Source organism: Lissotriton helveticus, chromosome 2_1 (genome assembly GCF_964261635.1).
Source record: "Lissotriton helveticus chromosome 2_1, aLisHel1.1, whole genome shotgun sequence".
Lineage (NCBI taxonomy): Eukaryota > Metazoa > Chordata > Amphibia > Caudata > Salamandridae > Lissotriton > Lissotriton helveticus.
In genome coordinates, this window is record NC_136059.1 from 1,174,527,529 (window position 1) to 1,174,540,332 (window position 12,804).

The following is a 12,804-nucleotide window of genomic DNA, read 5'->3' on the forward strand; positions in this document are numbered from 1 at the left end:
ACTGAGAAGCAAACTCTCAAAGTCCAATAACAAATAGAAAAAACATGAAACCCTTGGTTATGTCTAGACTCTCTAGTACAAATCCTGATGCCTCTAAAAGTTCTAACCAATGGTATGTTGCTGGAGACCCAGAGAATGAGAAAGCTAGAAAAGGGTGTCTACATCCCAGTAGAGGAGGATTCAGCATCTCCAATGCCACACAAGGCATCCACCTTTTCTGGAAGCAGTAACATAAATGGTATTCTATTTGAAATGATTTGATTTACTCTAACAATAATTCCTACAGGGTTTTATCTTAAGTCCCTGCCCTCATGATTTTGTATGGGAGGATATTGCATGACCAATGTTTGGCAATGCTGAGCTGGAGCACATTAACAACATTGAGAGCCATTTTGGGTGTATTAACTTTAGAAATGCTGTTTTTGAATAAGAATTGACTTGCTCTTTGTTGGTGGATGCACATACCTCTATAACCCCGCTCCCTAAACCCCACCTATTTAGTAGTAGGTATGTCCAATTTTTTAATCACTCCTTTGTTCCTCCCATATTTACTATGTAGGCCATTATTACAAGTTAGGCAGAACAGAGTGAGGTATTTACCAGACGCTGTAAATATTACTACCCCTTGGGTGGGCTTTTTACCACAGATGATAACAAAACTCTCATTCTGTGTTTAAATGTAAATGAGGCATAACTTGCAGAATCAGTATTTATCACACCAAATTCTGCATGTTTTGTTTTTTACTGCCCTTTTCCCTTAAAAACTTTCAGCAAGTTTGACCTGTTGGAATGTATCAGGGGAAAACCGGGAGTGTGATCAGAATTTAGCCCTGCACTTGTAATCAGGGCCTTAGTAGTAAATGTACGTGTGAGGAAATTCCTAAAGAAAAGTTATAAAAAATGGAGTTGGAGATTTACACTCATGGGTTTGGGAAGAGCATTTGTAGCACTATTTTAGCACTAATAAAGTACTTCCAAATGCCATTTGTGAATAAGCCGTACTGATCAGAAGACCAGCACTAGTGATTCCATGACAGAGGATTTCCCTGCGTTTTTTGCTACCGTTTACAGTCCTAAGTGATAAAAGGAACATTTTCCTAAAATTGTGCACAGCTGCTCATTAGTCCCTTTTTTCCTGGCCTTTTTACTTAAACTTCACATGCTTTTCACTTTGCAAAAGCTTCTAAGTTTAAAAGTCTTGTGATGACGCTGTTAGACCAAGCAATTTGCATGCGCATGGGGGCTATTCACTTACACTCCCTGAGTAACTTACAATGTGTACGTTTACCATTACACTTAGTGGAAACGTTAATGCTTTGGGTTATTCACAGAATCAGAGTGTAAAGTTAGTACAAAGTCTAGATCGCCACCGGGTAAACTATATTAGATGTGTGGACACGTAAGTGCAAGCTTATATGTCCCTGTAATGCCCTTTACCATTAAAGTATACTATAAGTGATAGACGGTTTATTGGATAACATGGGGTGGCACCCATGCAAACCTGAGGTTGCAGCTCTATTATGGTACTGCCTAAATATGTTGTGTTTGGTATCAAACAACACAGCTTTTCACCCCTGACATGACTCTTGTGTCAAGGGCTATGTGGCATTCACCCAGGTTGCTACCTTGGTGGTTGTCCAACCGGCTGCCACAGCTTCCTTGTTCTTTGGCTGGCATCCCACACCACTGCCCAACAAGACAGGATTCTGAACTCCTGCCATGCAGTGTGATCACTCCTAGGAGTTAGGAACGAAGGCCTGGGCAGGAAAGAGGTCACACTGCCTACCTCTGAGGTAGGCTAGTGAAGTGACAAATCAAGGTGGTGAGTTTCAAATACTGCACTGCCTCTGATATGCAACAGGGCTGACTCCCGGAGGAGGAAACAGCGCTCCTCCTGTCCCAGTACATATGCACCCAGGCAGGCAGAAAAGTAGGTAGGCAAGGAGGTATACAACCCAAGACAGTTAGCCATATCTCCAGGATGGGAAGCCCGGTCTGTGTACTGTACGGAAGGTACTGCCATTTTTAGAAGTGGCATAATAGAGGGTTCTGGGTAGAAAAGGTGACCCTCACCACCAGATGTGGTAATCTCAGAGGTGGATTAATCGCTGGGACAAACAGCCCATTGGCCACTTGGACCCATACCTCTAATGCTCCTAAATCTAAAACGTAAGGGCAACCCTTGACAGCAGAACCTCAGTTCTGAACAATCTGCATCAAAGAGGACAAAAGAAAAGACCCATGTTTACAACAACAGGACTTGCACACAACAAAAAAGAGATACTGTGCACATGTGGCAATGCTCCTAGAACTGCCTGTTCGAGACTTGACCTAGGCTAACTTGATTCCTCGGATAGAGAGGGACCCTGTGGAAGCCTAAGCACCTTCAGACTCCCATAGACTAGTGTAACTAGTCCCCTCAAACTGTAGGTAAATCAAAGCTCCAGATTTAAAGAATCACTGGTCATTGGGCCCTCTATGTGATCGCCCAAATCCACATCATTTCCGCAGGGAATATGGACAATTCAAGATGTTGTTTTGCTGTTTCATCATCTTTAGTCTTGTCCACTTTTCAGGCCACAAATGTCTAAAAGGGACATTTTTAGAATTACAATTTAAAATCTGACTTCACCATAAATTAGGATTTTTAGTTGTGAATTCAGGGACACCAAACATGAATTGATGACCTGTTCCCATTTGGAAATTGCACTTATAAAATGTAATATGATAACTCAAATGTTATCCTACTTGAGAGGTAGGCTTTGCAGTAGGAACAAATGAATTTAAGAGTTTTCACAACCAAAACATATATAATGTAATGGTACATGTCCTACTTTTGAAACGCATTGCACCCTGCCCTTTGGGCTGTCCAGGACCTACCATAGCGGTGACATATGTTTTAAAAGGGAAGGGTTAGACCTGACAAAACGTTTATTTTGCCAGGTCAAAATGGCAATTTTAAAAATGCACAAACAGACTGCTATGGCCGGCTTGAAACATGTTTGAAATGCTACCTAAGTATGTGGCACAATCAGTGCTGCAAGGCCACTAGTTACATTTAATTTACAGGCCCTGGGCATAGGTAATGCCACTTTACCCTGGTAAAATAAATATGCCAATTGGGTAAAAGCCAATCTTACCAAGTTTTAAGGGAAGAGCACAATCCCTTTAGTACTTAGAAAAACAAATTCAGCAAAATGTGGAGGACAAAAGCAAAATGTATGGGGATGACCCTGCAGAAAAGGGCCAAGTCCAACTATATTGTACAAGTTTCTAAAGGGTGGTGAAAACAGCTAAGTTCATTCAGAGCACTAGTGCCTCTCATGTTAGATAACAGACTTTTAGGGCTGTGTTGTTATGTAACTAATCCCCCTGAACCGTATCTATTGGCCCTGTTCCTGGTCCTCACATCTCCGATGGCCCCATTAACGGGACAATAAAATAGTTTGACTTTCAAATCAGGATCAATCGTCTCTTTGGCTTGGGATTCCTGGTTATTTTTGGGTTTTGAGAATTTCATCAAGTTCTCATCTACTTGAGCACAATTCCATTGGGCTCAATCTCCTTTAAGGACAAATGGCATACATATCATGAAACACTTGATACATAATTCACATCTTGTCTGCTACCAAGAGCAATTAGAAACATTGCACACAACAAAGAACTGAGACTCAAATGCGTCTAGAAAATGCTGAGGACTTGTAGTCCCTGGTTCACAGAAAAATATTATCAATAGACATAAATGTTGTCTTGATTATAGTACCTTCCCATGTAAGCAAGATAATGCTGTTGGACTCTGTTTCTCAGCATCAGAAGGTGATAGGGTCTTCTGATTTTGTCTTGTGCTCAGTTCTTATTGACATACTCTTTATATCTATGAAACATGGCCTATTCTTTATAAAGTACTAGCACTGACTTGTCATTGCTATTAGATCCCGTATGCCATTCACTTCCCTAACTATGCCTTAATGCTTGCAATGACTATGGCATGTGGGATAAAGGGATTTTAAAAATTCATGAAAGAGGAATTTAGGAGGTTTTGAAAACATTGGACCACATGTATGAATTGTTTTAACAATCAAAAACCCTCAGATTTGGTAAATCTGACGGCCTGTGACCTCTAAACAATTTTTAAAAAATACTAAACCAAATTAATGTTCCATTAAATGGGGTTAGGATACAATAAGAAATCGGTATTTTGAAGAGAGTGTCTAGGACACCCCTTCCAAAAACCGATTGCTTCAGGAATGTATTAATGTTTTGTGACCGAAACCAAGTTGCAACACATAAATATTTTATTACCAAAGTTGGTAAACCATTCACAAACTGGGAAGGGGTTCCCACGGGACCCTTCTGCTTTATGATTGTTGACAAAAACGTTTTTTAGGAGTAGACCATTGCCATCTTTTAAAACATGCCTGTGTCAATTTTCTTTTTTTTTAAATGCACCCAATTTTCATTTAAAGAAAATGGGCTGCAGTAAAAAAAATTGCTTTATTTAAAACAATCACAAACATGGTAGTCTGCTGACCCCAGCAGGACACAATCCCTGTAATTGTGGCCAATTGTAGTGGCTCACAATTTTCAACTTACCTCATGAATACTGATGAGATAGGTTGAACTGTGACCCATTATGAATGATTCGGTATTTCACAAACTGACCGATTAATTCATAGATTGGTTCGCCAAATCAAAAACGATTTGGTAAAAGTAGGCACACAATTTGGGACCACTTTCACCAAATCGATTATTTGTATATGAGGCTTATTATTTGTTTTTGCTTCTGATCCCCACAACTCCCCCAAACTCATTTTGAATGAAAGGGTCAACAGATGAACAACAAAATAACATAATAATATGAGTATGTTATCCAATGGAATTCCTTGTCCACCAGAGGAAGATATGTTGACCCTGTGTTGGAAAGCTAACGTTTTTATGATCTTGGGTACATCTGTAATCTGCTTGTTGACATCTATAAAAATATCTCAAAGAATTTCATGATTTAAAAAATTAGTTTTGAAAGCCATATCATCTCTTTGGCTCCCTTTGGTTTAGTCTTCTACGTCATCACCTTATGAAGGAAACAACCAACTGACCACTGATTTCTTTTCATTATCATCCTTTTGTAGCATGTATCAATTTACTACTGTATCATTGAGCTGAGTTGTGTTCGACAGATCGATTCATAAAATTACAAGGCTCCTCAGTAAATAATGAATTGAAATAAAAGGGAAATCCATGCAAAACAACACACTCTGGCCACCCCTATTAAAACCATAATATTGCGAGAGGCATTACAAAACACGCGAGGCAAATTTTGATTTGTAAAGGATCAACATGAATTTTGTTTTTTTAAATTATATCTGGTAGTCTCTCAAATGGTATAGGCACAACCCATGAAATTAAATTATTTTGAATGTCTTCTAAATAATAGGAAAATCAAATTTTTTCTAAATGACATCTATTAGACTTTCAGACAGCCAACGCACAATCCAGGACATACAATTATTTCAGATAAGTTCCTAAACAACTGAAGTTAAAGTACAGAGTAACACAAATATCAACAGTAGCTATGATCCCTGTAGTAATAAGTGGAGTTTTTCCAGAGGGTCTTTGACTTCTGGGCCATCATTATCTTCACAGCGTTCCTAGCATATTTTGCCGACTGGCATTTCCGAGCATGTATTTATTACTGTTACTATTAGCACAGATTATGCATGCATTTCTGTCCATGCCTCCAGGCAATCACAGGCTAAACTCTGAGACCACGCATGCTTCCACCTGGTTTGTCTTAGCTCACTTAAGAAAACCATGTTCTATAATCCATTCACTAATGTCATAAACCTGATACACGGCCATCAGATTAGGAGCAACGTCACCTTTAAAACTGTCAATTTAAAATTGATTGATCCAACTAAAAAGGTATGGGTTCAACTGCAGTTTGTCTTCTGTTGACTGTTAAGGCATTTTTTATTGAGTCTTATTCTGCGCTATGCAGAAATATTCAATCTCCGGAAATCCTTAAGACTTGATAAAGTTGGATGACGGCATGTGGTCCAAAACCATCTCCATTTTTTCCATCTTCCTCTTGACATACAGATCAACCATATGTTGTCATCCGAAAGATTCTGATGGTCACCTACATTATACTGTAGTTTCCGTCATTTCTACTTTTCTGCGAAGATGTTGTATTAGTTTGGACTTTTCTGTCATGTACCTAATCACAGAAAAGAATAGGATCAGATTATGGTATAATACATGTGTGATAAGCATATAGCTATTATCAAGCAAATGCATAGTAATAGTAGATGTCAATTTCTATCTTAAGTTAATTCTCTCTCATTTTTAACTACTGTTTTATTTTGTACTAATAGAACCCTATATCATTTTTATAGATTGAACTTTGAACATGTGACTTACATCCATTATATATCGGAACATACATAGAAGAACTACAAGAATTATTGCTAATCTTTACACAGAAAATGCAACTAAACAGTTGAAAATCACAAATATACTCAGAATTTTCCATGGAAATATAAGCACATTGTATATTTACCTGCATACTACTCACCCGTACTTAATCCTGCAAATTGTTTGCCAAGCACAACAAAATATGTACTGGTGTATGTAACATTTTATTTTTCCTCACTATGGCCCACATGCATCAACAATGCCATTTGCGATTCCTTATTAGCGAAAATAAGGATTCTCTAATAAGAAATAGCAAAAGGCTATGCATGAAGAAATCGCTAAAAAAATTGTGATTTCTAAATATTCCTTAATTGCGACTCGCAAATTGCGAGTCGCAATTAAGGAATACCTCCCCATTCATTCCTATCGGCCTAGAGGCCCATAGGAATGAATGGGAAGACATTCTCAATTTGCGATTCGCAATTAGCGAATCGCAAATTGAGAATGCAATTTCAAGGGTGCAGGGGTTTCCAAAGGACACCCTGTTGCACCCCTGAAATTGATCTGTGCACATATGTTGCGCACACACATGCCCTTAGGGCATGTGTGTGCGCAACATGAAACTTTGAAAAATGCAAATTACAATGAAGTTGAACTTCATGGTAATTTGCTCCCCCTATTTGTGAAATAGCAGATTTCTTAACTTTCATGCATTGCATTTAAGGAATCGCAAAATGCGATTCCTTAAATGAAATCGCAATTTGAGAACTCGCAATTAATTGCGAATTCTCAAATTGCGAAGGCCTTGACCCCTGATGCATCCCAAAAGCAAATTTTGCAATCGCAAACGGCCGATTTTTGCGAATCGCACCATTTGCGATCGGAAAAGGCTTTGATGCATGTGCCCCTAAGTGGATATTTCATTAGATGGATGCATGACCATCTCTTAATGGCACCATCTCAAACTGGGTCCTTCATTGACAAATCTTCCTTGCCTTCACTCATCTTCCTTCCTTCCTCTTGACATACATCTTCCTCTCCTGCTTAACTACTTCCGGAATTTGCAAATGTAGTGAATATGATTTTTAGATCTTGCCGAGAGGCAGCTTTATCTGTTTCACCTGCCTCTTGTCATGAAATTAAAAGACTTTGTGAATTAAAAATGCATACTATACATTGGGAGGCTATGAGTTAGATCTCTTTATCCAGCGACCTGTTGAATAGTCATTCACATTCTGCCTTGCTGCTGAACCGCATCCAGCATGGAGCAACAGGCCGGCCCACTTCAGCTATTGGCTGTGTTGCTCTGTGAGTGAAGTCCTTCTGCTGATCAGGTGCTTTTCTGCATGAAAGAAGGTGCACTTGAGTGCCAGATTTGATACCAGTGCTGGGCGTCTGAAGATCAAAACTCTTGAATACCCTTCACCCTGACTTGACATCTGGATCCAATAATATGCAGTTCAGGATACTTCTGAAATCTGAAGTAAAAGTGATGGATGGAATGCTTGAATTAATCTCAGCCACTGGTAAGTACTTGGGCAGCATCCCAGTCCATCGTTATTTTACACGTCTTTCCACTTCAGCCATATGCAAATCAGCCTTCACCCTACTCCAATGGGAACAGCCAGCCAGAATTGCCAGGCCAGGTTCTTCCTGAACCGGAACACAAGCAACCTACGACAGGTTTCACCCTAGTTAGGGCTCATCAGCCAGATATACTAAAATAAAAACTCAACCAGAACAGGAGGCACAATAAAAAAATTCAAACACCATCAGTCACACATCAGACCTGGATTCAAGCCTTAATCACCTTCCAACAAACCTGTTGCACACTTTTGTTCCTCTCTCAGGCACTCAGACGATCACCAAAAGGAGATGTGTAGCACTTAGATAAAAAAATAATAAACAAACAAACAAACATATGTATTTTTTCTAAATTACCTTTCAATGGTCCTCTGAATCTCTCGCTCCTCTTCTTCATTTAGCTTACTAAGAATTGATTCCAATAGCTGAACATTAAATTTGATGTATTGAGCTACCTGTTATGGGGAATTAAAGTATGCAGATATTGTGTTATTTTAGTAGTATTTAATGCGGATTGACACTTGGACATAAATGATAAGGCGGTTTGAAATTACTCTTACATCACTTGTGACTTCTTCTGCATCTCTGTCCATGAGAAACATCCTGGCTACCTGCCCAGAGGGACCTTGCAAGAGCCTCTCCCACAGTGGGCTGTCTGTATTTCTTATTCGCTTCTTTTCTGAAAATGAAGAACAAGGTATTTACTACAGATGTTAGAAGGGCTGAAATCTATAAACACAAATGGTCACCAACATGAATCTCAGCATTCTTTTAATCTGACCATTCTTGTAACCATATTATACTAAACCATGTTAACAACGGAGATCCATTTTGGTGATGCTTATTCTGGATAATTCTATTCGGCCTGCCTACTCAACCTCTCCATCCCGTTGATATGCTTTGTATCCAGCATTGCTTGTGCTTCCTATAAGTGTTCTGATTTAAATACATTGCTCCAGTTAGTGGACTAGGAAAAACCTTTGAAAAACAAGTACAACACAAGGCATTGTGATAATGTCAGACTGATAAATTGAGACATCCTTCAAAACACAACCCCCTCAATGCACATTTATATATAAGTGTTTTAGCTGCACACTTATCATATTCATGAGAGCAAGGTCGGGATATTGTAGCACTGTGGCTCATTTCTAAGAAAGTCCAGGTTAAATCAATAGACCTTTGCATGTAATAAGCAATCAATGTCCCTCTTGCCCTGATATTTATTAATCTAAGTGGCTCTCATAATTTCAAATACTGACTGGTGTATGTTGCAATACTAAAATAAAAGTAACAAATCTATCAGATTAATGCATATCAATTATTAACCATTTTTGATTGAGCCAAATGTGAGTCCTTAAATATTCTGAGTGACCAACGTCAAGGACGACAAAAGAATTTTAAGAGAAACAAGCAGAAAGAAGGTCCTATATTCTGAGGGCAAAGAGCTGCTACTCCAAGAAACAATGCGAACACTGAAGAGCTATATTTATAACACCATTCAAAAACAACGGATAGGAAGATATCTTGTAATGTTAAAAACACTTATATAGTTATAGCGCACATACACCAAGCGGTTTCATGGCGCTGAGGGGGCAAAGAGGAGGCAGCAGGAAACTAGATTTAATCGCCATATGCTTGAACAAACAGCCGGGTCTTAAGCAGTATAGTGTCTGCATTGGGATACAAGCACAGACACCCGGGTGAAGTTTCAAGTGTGCTTTATTCATGAGGGGTAAGTGCGTCTGCATACCACTGTTACTCGTGCGTCACTGGCCCGACGCAGCGCGCAATCCCGTCAGGTACCACAGAGTCACATGGGTGCCTGACGTCACATGTGCAGCACTAGACTGCAACACTACATATCTCCCCCTTTTATAACAACAACAACAAAAGAGTAAAGGAACAGTCAACATTTTCATCATAGTTCTGCCCACTGGGCTGTGGGTTATGGCTGGGGAAAATCCTGTGGGAAGGGGTTTGGGGGATGGGGTGGGAGTGTCCCATCTCAGGGTTACATTTCAAATTAGTATTTATTGGGATGTACCACTAACCTTCCTGTGAGGGTGCGAGTGCCAGAGGCCTGCCCTTTTTGTGTCTCAGCCCTTTGAGGTGTGGTGGTTGTGGTGCTCGGTGCTCTCTGTTCTGTCCCTGAGCTTCTTGTCTCCTTGGATTGCTGGGGTGTAGTGTGCTGAGTGAGGTCTGTGCTGGTACTTGGCTCAGGGCAACCCCCTGTCCCCCCTTTTGTACTGGGTGCATCGGAGTTCTCTGGCGGGAGGATATCCCTTGGCTCGTCTACCTCCCCGTCATAACTGGCGTCCGCAACAGAGCTATCTGTGGCCCATCGAAGGACTTTGTTGCACTTTGCCATACGGCTGTGTGACCAAATCTTGCCATCACTCAGGAGGGCGGAACGTGAGTAGGGTTCCTTAACTTGTAGCGGTTTGCTGTATTTGCCGTCTCCTTTCTTGCAGAGCTGGACCAGTTTCACCCAAACCCAGTCTCCTGCTGCCAAGGATACTGCTCGTACTCCATGTTGCCGGTCATAGTGTTCTTTGTAGATTTCGTGTGCTTTGGCTACGTTGCTTCTGACTACCGCCGGGGACCACTTGCTTTGCATTGTCATGTTCATCCATGCTCGATTGTCCTTGGTGAAGGGTTCCCGTCCCCTTAGGATCTTGAATGGGCTGAATCCCGTCACGGTGGGTGTTATCCGGTATGTCCATATCGTGCTTTTGAGTTCGGTCTCCCAGTTCTTGCCAGCTGTGATTGCGGCTTGGATTGAGCCTATGATGACACAGTTGAAGCATTCGGCAAGGCCGTTGCCCGCTGGGTGATACACAAGGGTGTGCCGTGTTTTGATCCCGTTCCTCTGCATGAAGGCCTTGCATTTGTTTGAGACGAACTGGGGTCCATTGTCACAGGTGAAGACTCTCAGGATGCCTTCCCACAAGAAAACATTGGTTAGAAAGGCGATGATTCCATCCGTGTCTGCCTTCTCGCAGGTCTCTACTTCGGGCCATTTGGAGTACCTTTCCACAAGGACTATAACATATTTGGGTTCACCCCTGGCATCAAGGACGGGGACCAAGATGTCAACTGGAAGCTCTTCTCAAGGGTTGGCAGGTGTGGTGAATTCCCACATTGGTGGTCGTAGCAGGGTAAGGGATTTGTCTGCATTGGAGCAGTGCTGGCATGCTCTTACGTATTTTTCCACAGAGGAGTCGATGGCCGGCCACCAATACGACAGCTTTATCCTCCTCTTAGACTTTACGATCCCCAAGTGCCCTTCATGGATGATGGTGAGGACGCAGCTCTCTTCGAGTTATTGTAATTCCTGTTGTCCCGCGTCTCGGCAGTTGAAAGGGATGTTGCGCACTTTGTGGTTGACAGGTACGGCTCCTTCATTCAGGACGATCTTGTGCATAAATTGGGGTAGTTGGCCTATGGTGCCTCTAAAGACGCTGGGAAAGTCTTTTCTCAATGTGTCCTCTGCTAAGGTGTGCGCGTCTTCTGTCATGAGGACTTGAATGTCTCCACTGGGATTGAGTTGTATGCCTTTTGCGCCTTGGTCGGCCCACCCCAAGAGTGAGGGGTCCTTTTCTGCAACATATAGTTTGCCCATAGTTTGCCCGTGGCCACCCTGCCTTTGAACTCAAATGTGAGGGGTCTGAACCCGACCATGGGGATCTTATCGCCAGTGTAGGTGACAGGATGTATGTCTGTGGGGTATAGCTGGTGCCCTATGGTGGTGGCAAAGTCTGAGTCCCAGACCGCTTTTTGTATTATAATAAATGGGGAACCTGAGTCCGCTACCATTGAGACCAATGGTCACCATGCATGAAGGTTTCTTCTTTGTGTTGCAAATGATGCCCCAGACTTGGTCATCCACACACAGTATGCAGTCGTCATCTCTGTCCTCTTCTCCCACGTCAGGTTCCGAGTCGTACATGATACACTTCACTGACGCGTTGCTGCGTTTCCTCTGGCAGGCTTTTCCAAAATGTCCTACTATACCGCAGAAGGAGCACTTGACGCGATATGCAGGACATCGTTTGTCGCTGGCCATGTGGGCGGAGCTGCCGCATCTGTAGCAGGAGCCTTTCTTGTCCATTGAGGTTGGGGCTTGTGCCGCCGGAGCCCAAGTGGGTTGCCTGGTCTGGCGATATGGTGCTGGAGCGGGTGCCTTGCCTCTTGATCCAGTGGTATCGCTGACTTTGCAGACCACAAGTTTCATCTCTGCTTCCTTCTTGGCCGCGGCGGCACACCGCTTTGAGAGTTCAGCCTTTTTGACGATGGCTATGATGTCATGGAGAGATGCTTCGCCACTCACCCATAACTTTTCCTGCACGTTGGTGCTTGTCGTCTGCATGATTATTTGATCTCGTATTAAGTCGTCGTGCAGGTGCCCACATTTGCAGTTTATTGCTAATTTCTTGAGTGCAGCCTCATAATCATACACCGTCTCTGTCTCAGCCTGTTTCCGTTGGAAGAAGATGTACCTATCAATTGCCGTACAGATGACTGGCTTGTAGTGGGCATCTAAGTCCTCCACCGCATGTTGGAAGACATCAACCTCGGTCATGGCTCTCGGTTTCTTTACCATATTTTCATACATTCGTAGTCCTTCGGATCCTAGGTTGTGCAGCAGAATTTTCTTCCTGCGTTTGCTGGAGAACTCTTCTTCCCCTTCATCCTCCAGCGCCGACAAGTAGTTAAGAAAGTACCCCTTCCAGTCTGCCCATTTCACTGCCGGTTCCCCTGGTTTCGAGTTGAGTAACATAAGTCGAATAGTGGAAACAAAATGGC

The 12,804-nt window shown here is 42.0% G+C and overlaps 1 protein-coding gene across 2 annotated transcripts in view; it reads right to left on the minus strand.

Annotated features, from left to right (window-relative positions):
- Positions 1-5,315: 5,315 nt before the first annotated feature.
- Positions 5,316-12,804, minus strand: part of RASSF6 (Ras association domain family member 6) — a 263,285-nt gene continuing 255,796 nt past the window's right edge. For both annotated transcript variants that reach the window (XM_078676037.1, XM_078676038.1), the window contains 3 exons: positions 8,559-8,677; positions 8,356-8,453; positions 5,316-6,217 (listed from right to left, as the gene is read on the minus strand). In XM_078676037.1, the coding sequence (XP_078532163.1) occupies positions 6,145-6,217; positions 8,356-8,453; positions 8,559-8,677 (290 nt within the window). In that variant the 3' untranslated portion in view covers positions 5,316-6,144. The remainder of the gene's footprint in view (positions 6,218-8,355; positions 8,454-8,558; positions 8,678-12,804) is intronic.